Source organism: Paramormyrops kingsleyae, chromosome 15 (assembly GCF_048594095.1).
Source record: "Paramormyrops kingsleyae isolate MSU_618 chromosome 15, PKINGS_0.4, whole genome shotgun sequence".
NCBI classification, from domain to species: domain Eukaryota; kingdom Metazoa; phylum Chordata; class Actinopteri; order Osteoglossiformes; family Mormyridae; genus Paramormyrops; species Paramormyrops kingsleyae.
The window spans coordinates 20,062,939-20,079,002 of NC_132811.1; the positions used below are offsets into that span (position 1 = coordinate 20,062,939).

The 16,064-nt window shown below is 47.4% G+C and overlaps 1 protein-coding gene across 2 annotated transcripts in view; it reads left to right on the forward strand.

Moving 5' to 3' along the window:
* Positions 1–5,302: 5,302 nt before the first annotated feature.
* The window catches only part of kcnb2b (potassium voltage-gated channel subfamily B member 2b), a 56,946-nt gene continuing 46,184 nt past the window's right edge, over positions 5,303–16,064 (forward strand). The window contains exons 1-3 of one of the 2 annotated variants that reach the window (XM_023794757.2): positions 5,303–5,649; positions 5,811–5,905; positions 7,259–7,946. In XM_023794757.2, coding sequence (XP_023650525.1) covers positions 7,365–7,946 — 582 coding nt within the window. In that variant the 5' untranslated portion in view covers positions 5,303–5,649; positions 5,811–5,905; positions 7,259–7,364. Of the gene's footprint in view, positions 5,906–7,258; positions 7,947–16,064 lie in introns of both variants that reach the window. The other variant, XM_023794756.2, reaches the window with a different exon arrangement.

Genomic DNA, 16,064 nt, shown 5'->3' on the forward strand with positions numbered 1-16,064 from the left:
ATGAGCATATAAAAAACAGAGATGCTTGAGGCAGGCGCCAGGCCATCAGGCTGCAGAGACAGGGAAGTATATATATCCATTTGACGAGGGGGTGGGGCATTGGGAATGAACAGCCCCAGTCACTGCAGGCTCCGCCCCCAAGACATCCTGTTCCAAGCTGCCCTCCGGAGGGCACGAACGACGTGAAACGAACATATGAGTAATTAACGGTACATTTACATCATCAGGCGTCGTGACTTTATGGTCATAGTGCCGTAATTAATGTAATGCGCACATCTTAATATGAAACACGCTTAGCCAAGTACATTTTGATCTATGGGAACGTTAATAAAAAATAAGCATTTTTCGTTCCAGATAAAGGTCAGACAGAGCAGCCTTTGGCGTTCCCGTTTTTAAAAGATCACTTTTTACATAAAAAAATGCCATGAACCAAGCCCACGGAAAACTCCCCATAAAAAACACTGCAAAATATGTCAGCTGCCTCGTGTTCCACCCTGGAAAAATAAAAGTAAAGAAAATGTGGCGATTCAAAGTATCCTGTTTGTCATTTAAAATAATAATGTCCAAAAGATAATATATCTGATTATTCCTACCATCAACTGGGTCAACGAGGCAATGCGACTTGCAAGTTAATCTTTTGACTGAGAGGTGCTGTCTTCCTGCTTTAATTTACATGGCTGTCCTGGCGGTGCAGTGCAGTGCAGTGAGCACGCTAGGCAGTGATTCATTAGCATTCTGCAGAGACAAGGCCTCACAGTCCTGCCTTTACACCGTGCCAGTGAGTCTAATTGCTCTCTGAAGAATAAGGCCCGCTGCCGGACAGCCTGCAGTACACTTGCTGCACATGTCACACACGTGATGTCAGACGCTCTTGACAAAACCGTCCTCCAATCAATGAATCCATCCAGTTTAATTTGATATAGCGCCCTCTGCTGTAGGCTGCTTTGCCGATCACTAAAAGAGACTTGAAGCTTTGATGCTGCTCATAATGGATTATTTTTTTCCGGTTGAAATGCATCAAAGAGGAGGCACTATGGAGACTGACAAGTACCATGTGTTATATTAGTCATATTTCATGAGAGGTTCCACTTTTTCAGTGAAAATACAATGTATTTACTTTATCTGGAACACCTCACATCATTAAAATATATTGAGGTATAATCTGGGAAAAATCTCTTAGTGTCCCACAGGTGGGGGGGGGGGGGGGGGGTTAATCCCCATGAACAAGTGACACTGTAGAAATCTCTGCAGAGACCAAACTGTGCCAAATCTCAGGTTAATGTCATGTGACGTATGACCTTGCTGTACACAAAGGTAACCACAGCTAAGGGGGCAGAAAGCCCCTGTCTGTTATATACCATAAACATTATATATGTTATATATGTTATATATTTCCCTAAACAAAAAAACATCCAATCAATGGATGGCCATTAAACACGTTGTCAGTGAGAGCGGTCAGAGAATGGTCAGACTCGTTACAGCTAACAGGACGGCCGCAGATACCAGCTCAGTACTACAGTGCTGCGCAGACAGGCATCTCTGAAAGCACAACTGCCAGTGACTGGGGGGTCCTACTTGGTGCTACGTAGGGGTGTCCAACACACTGCCTGCTGAATGTTATTTAGTACTAACTGTCCTTATATTACACCTTTGCATAACTGAAATCTAATTTATTAGTGATGGATTATACAGAGAACACAATGTCACTTGGTCTTAAAACACTCATTTAAAAAAAAAAAAATAATACAAGCAAGCGAATAAACTACTGCACAGCCAGTGTGAGCTGTATATTAGTAAGTTTAAATAATGGCTTGGTATGTTTAGAATTAGTTTAATTAGAATACATACTTGCACAGACCAGTGGGTTTATATAACAGTAAATTGAAGCCTATTGGCGTGAACAGAGGCCTTCGGTGAAGGCCAAGCTGGATTTCAGATCCAGATGTTTAATTACAGAATCGCGTGTAATGTTGAGTCTTCTCGTTTTAGAAAGCTCTCCACTCGTGCATGCAGCCCAAACTAAACAGCCGCCTACAAAATAATCCGGACACCACTAAGCTACCGCTCAGCCTATTCTGGGATTGATTACCTTTTAAGGACATAATCGAAAGTGTAAATCTGGCACCTTTTAACCTCTGTGCCTTCACGCGATCCCTACGGAAAAGCTGAACTGTGAGCACATCCACCCATGAAGGCGATGCTGGACTCTGCAGCCCCCCCCCCCCCCCCGTCGTTTGTGTCCTGACTCCCTTGTTCAGTCAGTCGCAGCCTATTCTGTAAGCGACTCTCCCGCCCGTCCTGCCAAACCGCCCACCAGGACGGAGACGGCAGTGGAAACGAGTCGGCCTGTGATTCACGGCGCAGGAACAACCCTGTGTTGGCTCCGTGTGGCGTGGCTCGAGGCGTGGGGGGGGGGGGGCAAAGCCCAGCTGACAGCCAGCCACGGACGGAGCCCCGTGGGTCAGTCGAGCCACTTTGCTGCACCTATCAGGGACAACCGGTCTGACTGCCCCCCCCCCCCCCCCCCCCAGCCCCCAGAATAAGGGCAAGAGTTTGTTCTCGGTTAACAAACTAACCTGTTCTTTGCATTTCCATACATAGTGTAATAGGGCTCTGACATTATTTACTCTGTGACACATGACATAAGGCATCACTGCTCCTATTGCTGTCTTCACTACTTGTGTACATTATATTACAATTCTGCACACATACAATACTAACTACTATCTGTTGCACTATATGTCTGCTTGTTGTGGCACCAATATCTTGGAACCTTACAGTATATGGTGCATTTTCTTTTTCATTTTGTACATTTTATTGCTTCCTTTTTATTTATTTCTGAATCAATTGATTTATTTTTATTGATTGCTCCAATTGCTCTTATTATTTATGGTTGAACACCATACCTTCATCTTGCACTCAGCATCCGGAGAAACTGCTTTTTCGTTCACATTACCTTGTATTTTACAGAATGACTATAAATGTCTTAATCTCTCTTGCTTCTGTCTAATTGAGATCTCCCATGTGAACGCTCCTACCTGACTGGTAACCTTTCCCCTCCATTGGCAGGTATCTCTCCAAACACCGCCTGCTCACTTTCTCCTGTGCAGTTCTCAGGTAGATGCACCTCAACACTCCCTTCGTTCAGCCTGAGAAATCGTTTCAATGCTCGGCGACAAATGTGACCTGACACAATAGATGGTTCAGAAAAAAGTAGCATTGACTTTATAATGTAAATACGGGATTATACTTTCATCATGCAGTAATACCTACTTTCAAAGTACATGGATTTGTTTTTATAAAGCATGTTTATGATGCCCACAAACATGGCGGAAGGGCCTGTAGCCTCCAATCGCTCCTTTATCGATGTGTTTTGCGCTCCCCCAGGCTTTCTGCTGGTAAAGGGTAAAAATCCGACTTGCAATCACAAGCGATATGAAAGACGGATTAAAATACCAAGCACCGCACGTTCTCCAGAGTGTGTGCCGTCAGTGTAGCTGTGGACCTGCCAAAACACGCTGCCAGAAGCTGACACATCCTTACAGATGGCAAATGATAGTACCTTTTCTCATTTCCAAGAATTTATTTCGGCTTCCACTGCCTGCTTGTTGTTTTGTGTTTGTTTTTTTTGTCCCAAAGCCTCCATGTTCGTTCCAAGACGAGCTCGGTGTCTCTCTCCACTCCCAGATATGTTGGGGGCGGCGTCGATCACCGGCCGTGCACAGCCTGGCCAGCCTCGCCTGACCTCTGCGCCTGACTTTGACACGACGGTTTCTTTCATCATTACTACCTGGCATTTTTACTGCAGAGCCGGTTGACCAGCTAATAACTGCCACCCCTTGATCTATTTTAATGTCCCTGGCTGCGGAGGGAGGCTCGTCGCAAGAAACAGCACACGTGCTGCTCTTACTGTCGACATTTAGGCGACTAGGAATGCAATGCAGAGCCGGGGCTGGCACACCTCAGGACGCCGTAAATTAACCTCCATCCTTTAACCAGCACACGTAAAAGAAGCTTGATTTAAAAAGTGTGAACATTAAAAAATATGTATCCAGGTCCAAGCAAGGGGATAGTTAACGATTCAAATGGTTAGTTAAGTTCCCCTCTCTGAGTAAAGCTAGTCTGAACCTCACTAATTATTTAAACATGAGATGTACCCTGTCTGAGGTTACTATATTATCAGAATTAAAAATACAAAGATCTCTCTCCTCTGTTTGAGGTGTCTTTGTTATTTATACCTTTTGATTCTTACTGAATTAAATTCCTTAAAAATTAAATTGTGAATAAAGGATTCTAATTCTGGCTCTAAGGAACTTTAAGTTAAGGCAGTAGTAGATAGGATGAAGCCGTGAACCAAAGTTAATCACAGGGCGCGAGGCAGCCTCGTGTGGCGGAGAGCGTGACGTGTAACACGCCAACATGTAATGGTCATACATGACAGCCACGTACTGTCTCATCAGCGGTGACGCGCCCTGACGCGGCACACACATCATTAGTGTTCAGCATCTCTTCCATATGCACGTGAATACCTACAAGTTAACACAAACAGCCTAATTCTCAGCCTGGGAGCCGAACTACATTCAAACGAAATGGGGAGGAATTGTATAATTAAGTGTGATTACACAAGTAATAGTCTTATAATGATTTTCATCTTTCATGGTTATTCCAGATTCTCACTGCTTACTCTGTTCTCCATTTGTCAGAGATTATGCTCCTGCCACTGACATCGTTGTCTGCATGAATCGCTAACTGCGGTCATTCCCCCTTACCTGCATGTGCGCCTGCCCAGGTGAACAAGCAAGTGTGATCTAGTGAAGTTTTGTAATAGCAGTCATTGAAGCACCGAATGAATGACACCGGTTATTAAAACTGAATATACACAATCGATAGTGTGCTGTTGTTTGGTTCTATATTCCCGGCTCGCACACTAAGGCTGCCGTTTCCGCGGGTGCCGTGGACGTGGGTCCATGTGCACATACATTACAGTATGTCTGCATAAAGGCGACAGCAATGATCGTAAAGCCCAGAAAGCCCTGGAAAGCTGTCAGATAAAGGCGGGCGCTGCTGTAATATAGCTGTAATATAAATACAGCAGCCGCATGCGCCGCGCTTGCATTTCAAGGTGGGCGATTTCGCGCCACGATCCCTCTATATAAAAAGGCTATTTATTGCCTGTTAATAAATGAGTGTGTGTTTTTTATTGCATTGCTACTGTTGTAATATTTGGGGAACAACTGTTGAATGCTTATTTTTTGCAAACTTTAATAGTCAATTACTGCTCATTTGTTAGACGGTAATCTTCATATATATAACAGTGCGCTTTCGCTGCACTTTTGCATATATGTTATAACTTGAAAAAACCCCACAGTGGGAATGTAAGAAGGACGCAGCGCGTCTCTGCGTGGTGCCGCATCCCGGGGAAGTTACCCGTGTGGGGAGAGCCGTCACAGAAGCGGGGGAAGCGGAGCCGGATCGGGGCCGAGGGCTCGCCGTGCGGACCTGGGGGGAGAGCCGTGCGCACTGGGGATGATCTGCTGCAGTCCTTGGTGATGTACAAGCCCAATCCAATTAGGTGTCACCTCTAGGCTGTGATGCGGCTGTGCCGTCCCTCTCTGCGCTCCCGTCCGCAGTCCGCTCCATGCAGCCGCGGTGCGCCTTCACACCCGCAGCCGTCAAGCAGCCCCTGCAGCGGGGACGCCGCTTCTCTCTCATTCTCTCTTTCAAGAGGCCAGCTTGTGTGCTTTCCCCCTGATCTTTACGCGTTTTAATTTAATTTTATTTATTTTCTCCAAACAAAATGAGGAGCGCAGATCGGCGGAGCGCGGAGAGCCGGGAGTCGTAGGGGATCCCGGATCCCGCCGTCAAAAAAGGGACTTTCATGCAAAAGGTGGCTCGTTTCCGTAAGGTAGGAGAGCCGCGCTTTTTTAATCCTTTAATATAATGTGACATAGGGGGTGACAGCAAGGGATGGCATGTCCCAGTTACTTTAGTTTCACTGTTATGCGTGTTTGATACGATCGCAGGAGCCGTGGGCGTAACGTTATTTTAATGTTTGCATGGGCTATACCAGCACAATGCGCACAGTGCTGCTGCAATAATGTAAAGATCAATTTTAAAATACATACAACCTTGATAAGTTAATAGAAACCGGCGATCGCTGTAACTACGCGACTTGAAAGCTTATGCAAAAACCGTAGATCCAAAAAATCAGATCAAAAACGGCTAAGTAAAACAGGTGATAAGACACAAGAAGCGTCGCAGAAAAATAAATGTATAATGTCCACAGTGAAATCACGCGTTATGTAATTATGTTTATTTCTCGGTGATCTTTTTAAATGCACATTTTGTGTTATGGGATGCAGTGGTACTGTACTCCCTTCACGGATACCCGAATCGACGGGAAACTGTTGCATCTTCGGTACCATTCACCACCTAACCGAGATGGACGATATAACGCGTGTGTCCGTCAGGAGAGATCATAACAATCGCCGATTAAATAAAGTGTATTCTCTGCCCTTATTTTCGTATTATAGTGTTAATACGATCTATTTATTTCCCCGCATGTGAACTTCCCGCGGATTCAGCTCCGTGTCTTTATCTTATATAACACGCATCTTAACCTTGAGCAGATAAAACGCGCTCTTGCAGATTTCTACTGAGATTGACAGCGAGTAAACCCCGTGTAAATTACAATAAAAATTAGCAATTTTAATCCCAGCCTTGAAATGCAAGCAAGTTTTAAATAGCCCAGCAATTACAAAGTACTGTAAGTGAAGTGAACATAAACCCGGGATTTAGTTAACGCGTTACTAAATATACAAGCGGGTCTAAGCCCGTCCTGTTTAGCGTGGAAACAAAGTAATAAGTGCGATTAACCTGACTGAAGAGTGCTGAATTATCCAGTCTCTTTTGGTGTTTTTGGTCATTTTTATGTTTAGTGCTATGAGCAAAACGGGAGTAACTATCCTCTTATAGGGCGCAAATTATGTTGGGATCACGAGTAACAGGTGTAATCCACCACCCCTATGCTGAGGCACTAAAGAAATCACATATACAACATGATACATTTGCTCTGTATTTTTCAGATTATGTTTCTTGATACATCACTGGCGGAATTTGAAGCTTTTTAATGCCCAGTGTCCTAATAACGCACATGGTAAAATCCAGTTAAATTTTCTAGATTAAAAAGAAGATTAAGAAAAATGTGCTTCAAGTTATGAATAACATTTGAATCGATTTGTTTTTGGTTTTATTTCAGCCATGGAGGGACTTGTCTAAAGTGGACCCAAGATAGTTTTTCTTTTGTTTTGTTTTGTTTTTCTTTGTTTTCTTCCTGGAAACGTGAAATATCCATCTCAGCGGTGATGGCCGAGAAGCCGGATTGTGGGTTGCCCAAAAGCAGCACGCGAACCACGGGCTCCCTGCCACCAGAGCCCATCGAGATCATCCGGACGAAGGCGCGGTCGCGGAGGGTGCGCATCAATGTCGGGGGCCTCAACCATGAAGTGCTGTGGAGGACCCTGGACCGGCTCCCTCGAACCCGGCTCGGCAAGCTCAGAGACTGCAACACGCACGACTCCTTAATGGAGGTGTGCGACGACTACAGCCTGAAGGAGAATGAGTATTTCTTCGACCGGCATCCTGGAGCCTTCACTTCCATCCTGAACTTCTACCGGACAGGCAAGCTGCACATGATGGAGGAGATGTGTGCTCTGTCCTTCGGACAGGAGCTTGACTATTGGGGCATCGACGAGATCTACCTGGAATCGTGCTGCCAGGCGCGCTACCACCAGAAGAAGGAGCAGATGAACGAGGAGCTTCGCAGGGAGGCGGAGACGCTGAGGGAGAGGGAGGGCGAGGGGGAGTTTGATAACACCTGCTGCCCAGAGAAGAGGAAGAAGCTTTGGGACCTTCTGGAGAAGCCAAGCTCCTCTGTGGCGGCCAAGGTAAGGGCAGGTGCGGTCGGCATGCGCAGCGTGGGCGTCTGTGCGTCTGCGACGGCAGGAAGGACCTCCAAGAGGAGGCGCGGGTGTGGAGGTGTCAGGAAATACAGGCTGAGCCTGTGGTGGCGAGATCGCAAGGTTCTCTGGCTGTGTCCGAATTGGAAAAAAGGGGACTGTCCCCTCCCCAGGTGGCACAGGACGTGGTCGCCCCCTCCCTGAGCTGCATTCAGCTTGGTTACAGGTGAAGCATTTTCCGGAAAGGGCTCTCCTGCCCAGTCAGTGATGGATACACATCCAGGTGTAGGTGTTTAGCGGCCGCATGCACCGCGAGGTGAGGGCTGGGATGCACCAGTGTGAGCTTCACGTGTCCTGCCGCATTTCAGCAGCTGCACGTCAGCGCGCTCGAGCGTCAGGCCTCTAGCCTGAGCTGGTGTGTTCAGTCTCTTATCTGATTTACGGACATCAAAACACAGGAAGCTATTTGCCGTGGTTTACTTTTTATGCTCTCGATGATGCACTCGGTGATATACACCCTGCATGCAGCAAGAGCAAAATATTTGCGGTATGAAATACGCCGCTTTGTGATAATATTTTTTTTTTTTATTTCTAGTATGCAACCTCTTTGTGGGTCCAGGGAAAAGTTATTAATTTGGCCTGAGTTTGGTATAAACAGCTGCATGTTTCCGCAGGAGTTCCCAGCAGTTCTTATGGTCTTCGTGACATTTTACGATTCAGTTGGTATGCTTAAAATAACGATGTTTTCCACACAGATTAATCTCAGCGATCATCTGAGTCCCCTTGACTGCTCCCTGAATATCGGTGCATTGCTTTCAAATCCAGTCTTATCTGTCACTAAGTCAGACACAGGCTGTACCCAGGCAGACCCGTCCCTGACTGACTGACGTTCTGTCTGTTTTTGTTCGGCCAGTGCTAGTTTCATTGCCCCTAAACTGAAACCCCCGACATCTAGCAGCACCGACCTATCAGAGATACCACAGTTCATTCTCCTGGAAGGTTTTTCGTCTGAAGCTCAGTGCACGATTCTCCTTGCATGCAAACGAACAGCCAATGAGCGGCGTCAGCTCAGCCTCTATTTAGAAATATTTCTTCATGCCCCCATCTATGTGCAACATAAAGTCTTTTAGTCACATCCTCCATTGGGGAAAAGGGATCCTAAATGTCACCCCGAATGGCTAGGGAGTCGTGATGAGGTCTAATCCCTCATAATTTACGCAGAGTCCCTGAATCAGTGCTGGAGGCTGTTCGGGGCTTTGTGTGGGGGTGCGGCCGGCGCATTTGGCAGACCGGCCAGCCCCCGCCAGCAGCATCACGCGCCGTGTCCCTGCCCAATGCGCTTTTTTAAACGTCACCTGTTTGTTGCACACTTGCGGCGTGAGTCACACACGATTAGGTTTCAGCTCCGTTCCTCAGCTGATCCGAGACCTCAGACTGCGAGTCGAAATATCAAAGGTGCCGGTAATCATCATAAATGTGTAAAGGCGCTTTAGAAAACCACTCTGAGCCTACCGATATAAGCTGATAAAAAAAAAAAACAACAGCTTGCCTCTTTTTATATTTTCTTCTTGTGTTTTATTGTATAATATTTCTTGCAAATACCCACCAGATGTGTGTATCGTTTTTTTTTCCCTTTGTTTATTGAATATGTAATATTTTCAAACATAATATCCAGAATGATGAAGTAGATCTATTTTATTTCAATAATTTTAGATCGATAAGATCATGCTTCTGGGCACTGAGCATAAATTTAAAAGAGCCATGTAGCGTTTCAGCCAGACTGTGGTTTAGCCACAGCTGAGATAGTGGCAGGAATTGATGTCAGGTGAGACATTCGGGACACAGCAAAGGGCTGTTAGCTGGATTCCGGGAATCACCATCCTGACACACTTTGTTTTCTTTGTGTTTAATAACGAGAGCCAAGTAGCAAAGACGTCTCGTCTCACGGACATCTAACATGCATTTAATGTAAATGTAACACGTATGTACTCTGAGGGTTAGCTAACATAATGTAATTTAACACATATGTAGTGTAACACATAATGCACCAAGGGTTAGCTAACATGTATATAATGTAACACATATATAGTGTAACACATATCTGCACGGAGGGCTAGGTAACATGTAATGTAACACATGTCTACTGAGACACATACGTGCACTGTTAGCAGTCATGTATGTAGTGTAACATGTATGTACACTGAGGCGTAGCTATCACATATGTAATGTAACACATATGTAGTGTAACATGTATGTACACTGGCGCTCAGGGCACAACTATGTCCAGAAGCTACAGCATCTCCTTCCGCTGCGACACCGAGGTTAAATTTGTCCAGTGGTAGCATTACATTTTTACAGGAGGCCCGGGGGTCGGCAGGCCGGGGGGAGGGAACGACACTTTTACTAGCCGACCGAACACCCAGAGGCAAATGGAACGAGGGGAGAGTTCTATCATGCAATGAAGCAGTACGACGTGCTGGGGTGGGAGGGGGCCACGTTCTTCCCAGGCTCTTTCTGCGATCGCGTAAGCAGTGACTCGCCCGTTAGATGTGGCTATGGGCTTAGGACAAAGTCCCCCTTCAGGTGGCACAGGGTAATGCAGAATGACCACGTCTCTGATGGAGCCGACAACATTCGGGTGGGATCCTACAGCCTTCCATATCCAAATCATACCTCATGGAAAAAACACAGCTTATTTTTAAAATGAGATGAGCGAATGAGTTCAGCCATGCAGAAGATGCAGGATAAGAGTTCGAGGTGAAGCCAGCCTGAACTTTGAATATGGGTTGTGGTTTCACATCAGACCAAACCAGGTCACGTGAAAGACGTCTGTGTGAGCATAGAAAATGTCAGCTTGACTTTAGCAGTGCTGACAGAGCCCACTTGGGCTCCGGGGCGGGGGCGGGGGTGGGCTCGAGGCCTGGGTATCCGTTAGAGGAGCACGGGCTGCCCCCCCAAAGTCTGCCGTCCTCATTTGTATGAAGACCGAGTGTAAAGCACCGTGGAGACACTGCAGTTCCATCTGAGTCGCGCAGGTTCTGACTGCGGCGCAGGTTCTGTTCAAAGTGAACCATTCACCACGCGGCCAGTGGCCCGCAGAGCGAGATGAGAGCTTCATCTGTGGCACATTTCCTGCATCGCTGGTGCGTGGCCACTGTCCATGTGCTGGACGGTCACATGTCAATAATAGACACTAAATGGGCCAGATAATTAACACATCACTGCTAATTACCAGGAGTACCTACTCTTTCAGAAACAGGTGATTCGAGGTTTATAAAATGATATGGTTTATAAAATGAGGGACGCCCATCCATTCCATCCTTCCATCCATCCATCCATCCATCCATCTTCTCATCACTGTATCCTGTTGAGGGTCGCAGGATGGAGAGATGTATAAGCAGTAAATATCTTAAATGTCTGTATTCTTCAGCAGAGGTGACCAGAGGGCTGTTTGAGCCAGCAGATAAGAGATGGATAGATAAGACCAACCTGCTGATTACTTCACCGCTTCCAGGATGAGGCCATTAATATAATCGAGTTGGCAAGCCGGTTCATGGCTGATGAAGGAGCGTGTTTATCGTTTTGTCTGTGGCCGTGGCTTGTGTGGGGTTGCGATGTCTTTCTCTGAAGCGTATCGGATCTGTACAGCATGGCTAAACTGTGCCGCTTCAGATAACACTGGCATTTAGATATTAATCGCCTGAATAACCAGGGCGTCATCCACTGGACGCATCGCACACTGGAAACGTCACCCACTGGACGCGTCGCCCACTGGACGCATCACGCACTGGAAACGTCACCCACTGGAAACGTCACCCACTGGACGCGCCGCTCTCATTAGCGGGATTCCCTGTGTGTCCTTAAGCACCTCAGAGGGAGTCTCTCCTGGCGATTTGAGCGTTTAGCCTCTGCGAATGTGTGTGGGGTCTGGGGCGGTGCAGGGCTCAGTGGGTTAGGGCACCGTGCCGGTTCAAATCCCCGGGTTGGCAGAGTGATGCCACCACTGGGCCCCTGAGCGAGGCCCTTAACCCCCAGTCGCTCGGGGACTGGCTGACTCTGCGTTTTTAGGTAAAAGTGTCTGCTAAATGTGTGTAAATTAGTCTGTCTGGCGGCAAAGCCTGAGGGTTTGTGGCGCAGGGGGGTTTGCAGGTGGTTCTGTTATTTACTGTTGTTATTTCCTCAGACCTTGGGGAGTCTAACCTATGCAGGTTGGGGGGGGGGGGGGGGCTTGTCCCGTCATTACATGCCTGGTATGGAACCACAGCATCTGTGGCTCATTGGTGCACAGTCACACCCCACAGCCAGAAACTCATAGGGTCCCACTGAAGACTCATGGGAGGGGGGGGGTGGTGCATGTAAAATCAGGCCCCCCCGGCTGTTCTAGGCCCCGGTAACAGGGATCAGTGGAGCAGAAAGCTTCCTGAAACACATTTAATTTGAATTCTTGGGATGAGTACCTGTAGTGATTATTCGGTCGATAGAGACGTAAGTCCCAGGTCACTGGTGTCAATACAAACTGGGCTTGGACCTGCCAGAGTGCTCAGGGCGCAGTGACACCATGATGTCGATGATGCGAATGCGGTCCAGGGTGGACAGGGTTGGCTGCCTAAGAGCCGATCTGCCCCCAGTCCCCGCCAGAAGGCCCCCCGGACACGCCGATCAACCAACACGGTCGCACAGGGTTTGGATCGAAAGTAGGGGAGCGTCACGGCAGCGGGCCGTGCCCCCCAACCCCCCCCCACAGGTCCAGTCCCACCGCAGCGAGTCCCTCCTTTCATCCTAACCACGCACCCCAAATCAATAAGCGCTGGCATTTTTAAAGCCTCTATTCTGGCCTCTTTACTGTCATTCTGGCTTATTATTGGATCCGTCATTGCAGTTGTTTTTTTTTTTATATAAAACTGGTTTCTGACTTGCACCCCGTGGTTTTTTCATGCTGTCCTCGCTCAGTCCACCAGGAAGGGGTGTCCTTCACTACACGTGAGCAGCGTGGGGAATCGCCTCCGCGTTACATGAGGCGATGCGCCCGGACGTGCTTGCGAGGGGGCGGTGGTTGGGGGTCATTCCCTAAATCCTCTTTGCTGCGCTTTCATAACCAGATAAGACAGCCCGGTTAGATTAGCGTGAGGTGCTGCTGGCAGAACCGCTTCCTATTCGGGAATAGCGCCGCCACAAGCGAGGTTTTGAAGGACGGGATTGCGAAAAAGTGCAATTAAAGCAAACACGTTAGGAAGCTGAACTAAGAGACTGAATCGCGATGAGTCTTAACTGAATTTATAACCTGATAAAATACTAATGCCTACCGTCTGAATTTACGGCTGGCCAAACCCTAATGTGTGCTATCTGAATTTACAGTCTGACAGATTCTAACATGGACTATCTGAATCTCCTAATGTGTGAATACTTCCTGAAACTGCAGTTTAAAGTGATGACCGCATTAATGAATGAATTGCTCTTATCCAAAGTGCCACACAGTACTTTGTGAAATAAAGGTTCAGGGTTAGCTTGGCATGAAAGTATGTGCCTGTGTGTAACATTGTTCCCTTGTGTCAGGCACTGCATCGAGGCCCATAACCATGGTGGCCAGTCCTTAGCAGTAAATCTGATTTTTATAGAAACTACGCAGCAGATGTTGATGTCGGCCACTGTATTAAAGCCCAGGGTGTCACAATCCGCTTCCACCTCCCGCCTCAAGGGCTATGCCATTTATTCCAGCCCAAGTCTCCATACACCCCCCTCCCCCCAAAACAAGGACGTGGTGATCCAGAGATCAGGTAAACGAGAGACTCTTAGTATGTGATTGGTGACTGAGTATGCGCGTGTGTGTGGATTATGTTTATATTACATTGTGGGGACTAAATGTCCCCCACAATGTAATACAAACCTGTTATTTTGACGTTGTGGGGACCATTTTTAGTTTCCCACAAAGATCTGTGAATGCATTAAAAAAAAAACTAAAAATGCCAAAAGTCTAATATTTTGTTTGGTTACTTATTTTTAAAGTTAGGGCTGGGTAGAGGTTTGGTTGTCATGTTGGGATTAGAGTTTTCCCCATAGAAATGAGAGTCCCCACAACGATATAATTACAATTACAATGTGTGTGTGTGCGCGTGTGTGTGTGTGTGTGAGTGGGAGGGTATGTGTAGTGTATTGTGCTTCTTAAAGTAGACTCCAATCACTGGATTATTGGAAAAGGGTTAGCGTTAGGGGTTTGGGATGGACGTACACGCAGTAGTTAAGACGCCGTCATGACGACCTCCTGGGCCCCATCAGTGCGGCTTCTGTAGTCCTTAAGCAGAACATGAGGTACCTACATGCAGACGGTGACAGCTGCAGCGCAGACGGGTAGATGCCGGAATGTTCCTCAGCCCAGGCCCACACTGACCATGCCTCATGAATGACGACTTGAGCTGCTGGGACTGTGTCCTGCGCCCAATCCCCTTTTTATGACTCCTGCCTCAGGCGGAATAAACGCCGCGTGATTAATCTTCTTTGTCAGTTGTCCATGACTCTGTTCTTGACACATAATGGCCGCGGCCCCTCCTTGGAGTCACCTCGGTGCCTCGCCGGACCTTTCCCAGCATGCCTTGCGCGAGGGCACCGGATCGCTCACGGTGTTTTGGCTGAGACTGAAGGGCGAGTTCTAAGCAGACTCAGCTAAGGACGGCAGAGGCACAGGCCCAGCCGGTGGCTCTCCGTCAGCATGAGGGCTCTCACGATTCGGGTTCGATTGCCACCACCCTTAAATGTGTGGTTAAATATGGGGGCCTCTTGTGTTTTCTAACAAATGGATAGAGCCTGAGATGGACCCTGCAAGTCAGGCATAGATGGTTCGGCTGTTTTTGTTTTCATTCTGTCCTTAACAAGGGAGAGTATAGAGTAAGACTCTGGTATAAATCCATGTATCACATTAGCCAATGTATTACTGCGGCAGGCCCTATGCTGGGGCGACATCATTTCTTGTCTGTATATTAGCTACGAGTCCTGACTGACCTACGTTGTTTTGATGTTCCCTGAGTGTAAGAAAGCCTCACTGGACACAGCAGGCATCTGATGCCCTTGTATTTGGTACCAGTCAAGTTCCTATCTGCCAATGTGACCTCAAGGTTATGGGCTGAAGTGTCAGCGCCTTCTGTACTATTTATGCGGTAGTGCAATGAGTAGGAAAAAGGTTAAGCTAATCATATTAATAATGTTAATAAGATTAAGTTGCATAAAGCAAACATAGAATACTATTAATAAGAGGCTAGGGGACAGGGGAGGGGGCTGGTCCTCCCCGGGACCGTGCTGGGGAGTTGAGGAGGAGGTGATGAGTCCAGGAGGTCCATTAAGAGCCTCATTAACTTGGTTCATGCTCCAGTGCAACATATCACCAGATTCTGGTACACGAGAAGGACCTGAAAGACCTCGGGTTCGCAAACATACAAAAGGCAACAAAATATCTGCAGTTACTAACTTACTCCCCTAAAAATAAACCTCTGATAACCTCCTGTGTGCGGGATCGGGGGGTGAGTAGTGGGAGAGGCAGACCTGTTCTCCTTAACGTGTCCTTATCGTGAAGGATGTACAGGTTCCTCACCTTGGTGGCGTTCCTCGGGAGCGCCGACACGCTGCTCCATGTCCCAGAAGCAGTGAGGGTGGAGTCGTACACCTCCTAAGCGGCGCGGAACGGCAGCTCCACCGGGCTCAGGCAGCTCCACCAGGCTCAGGCAGCTCCACCGGGCTCAGGCAGCTGCCAGCGGTCAAAGTCAAGCAGCGCCCATTTCCAGCAGCACTGGACCGTGCGCTCACAAGGTTCAGCTTGGGAGGGAAAAAAATAATCATTTCCTTCATTTTCATTTGGTTTCTTTGTGTTTGACCTTATGCAGAAAGATAGTTTTAGTGGAGGGGGGGGGGGGGGGGGTTACCATGGAGACTCTTGCATAAAAATCCCTAATTTGGACGTAATGTCGCAATAAAGGTCCAGAAGTATTTTTATATCTCTGTACTGAAGAGATTATAAGTAGAAGACCAAATATTTTTATCTGTTTTCTGTAAAGTTGCTTCCACGCAGCTCCGAATGGAACTTGGAAGATAATGTGAAAAATCCCATGTTCAGCTGCACCA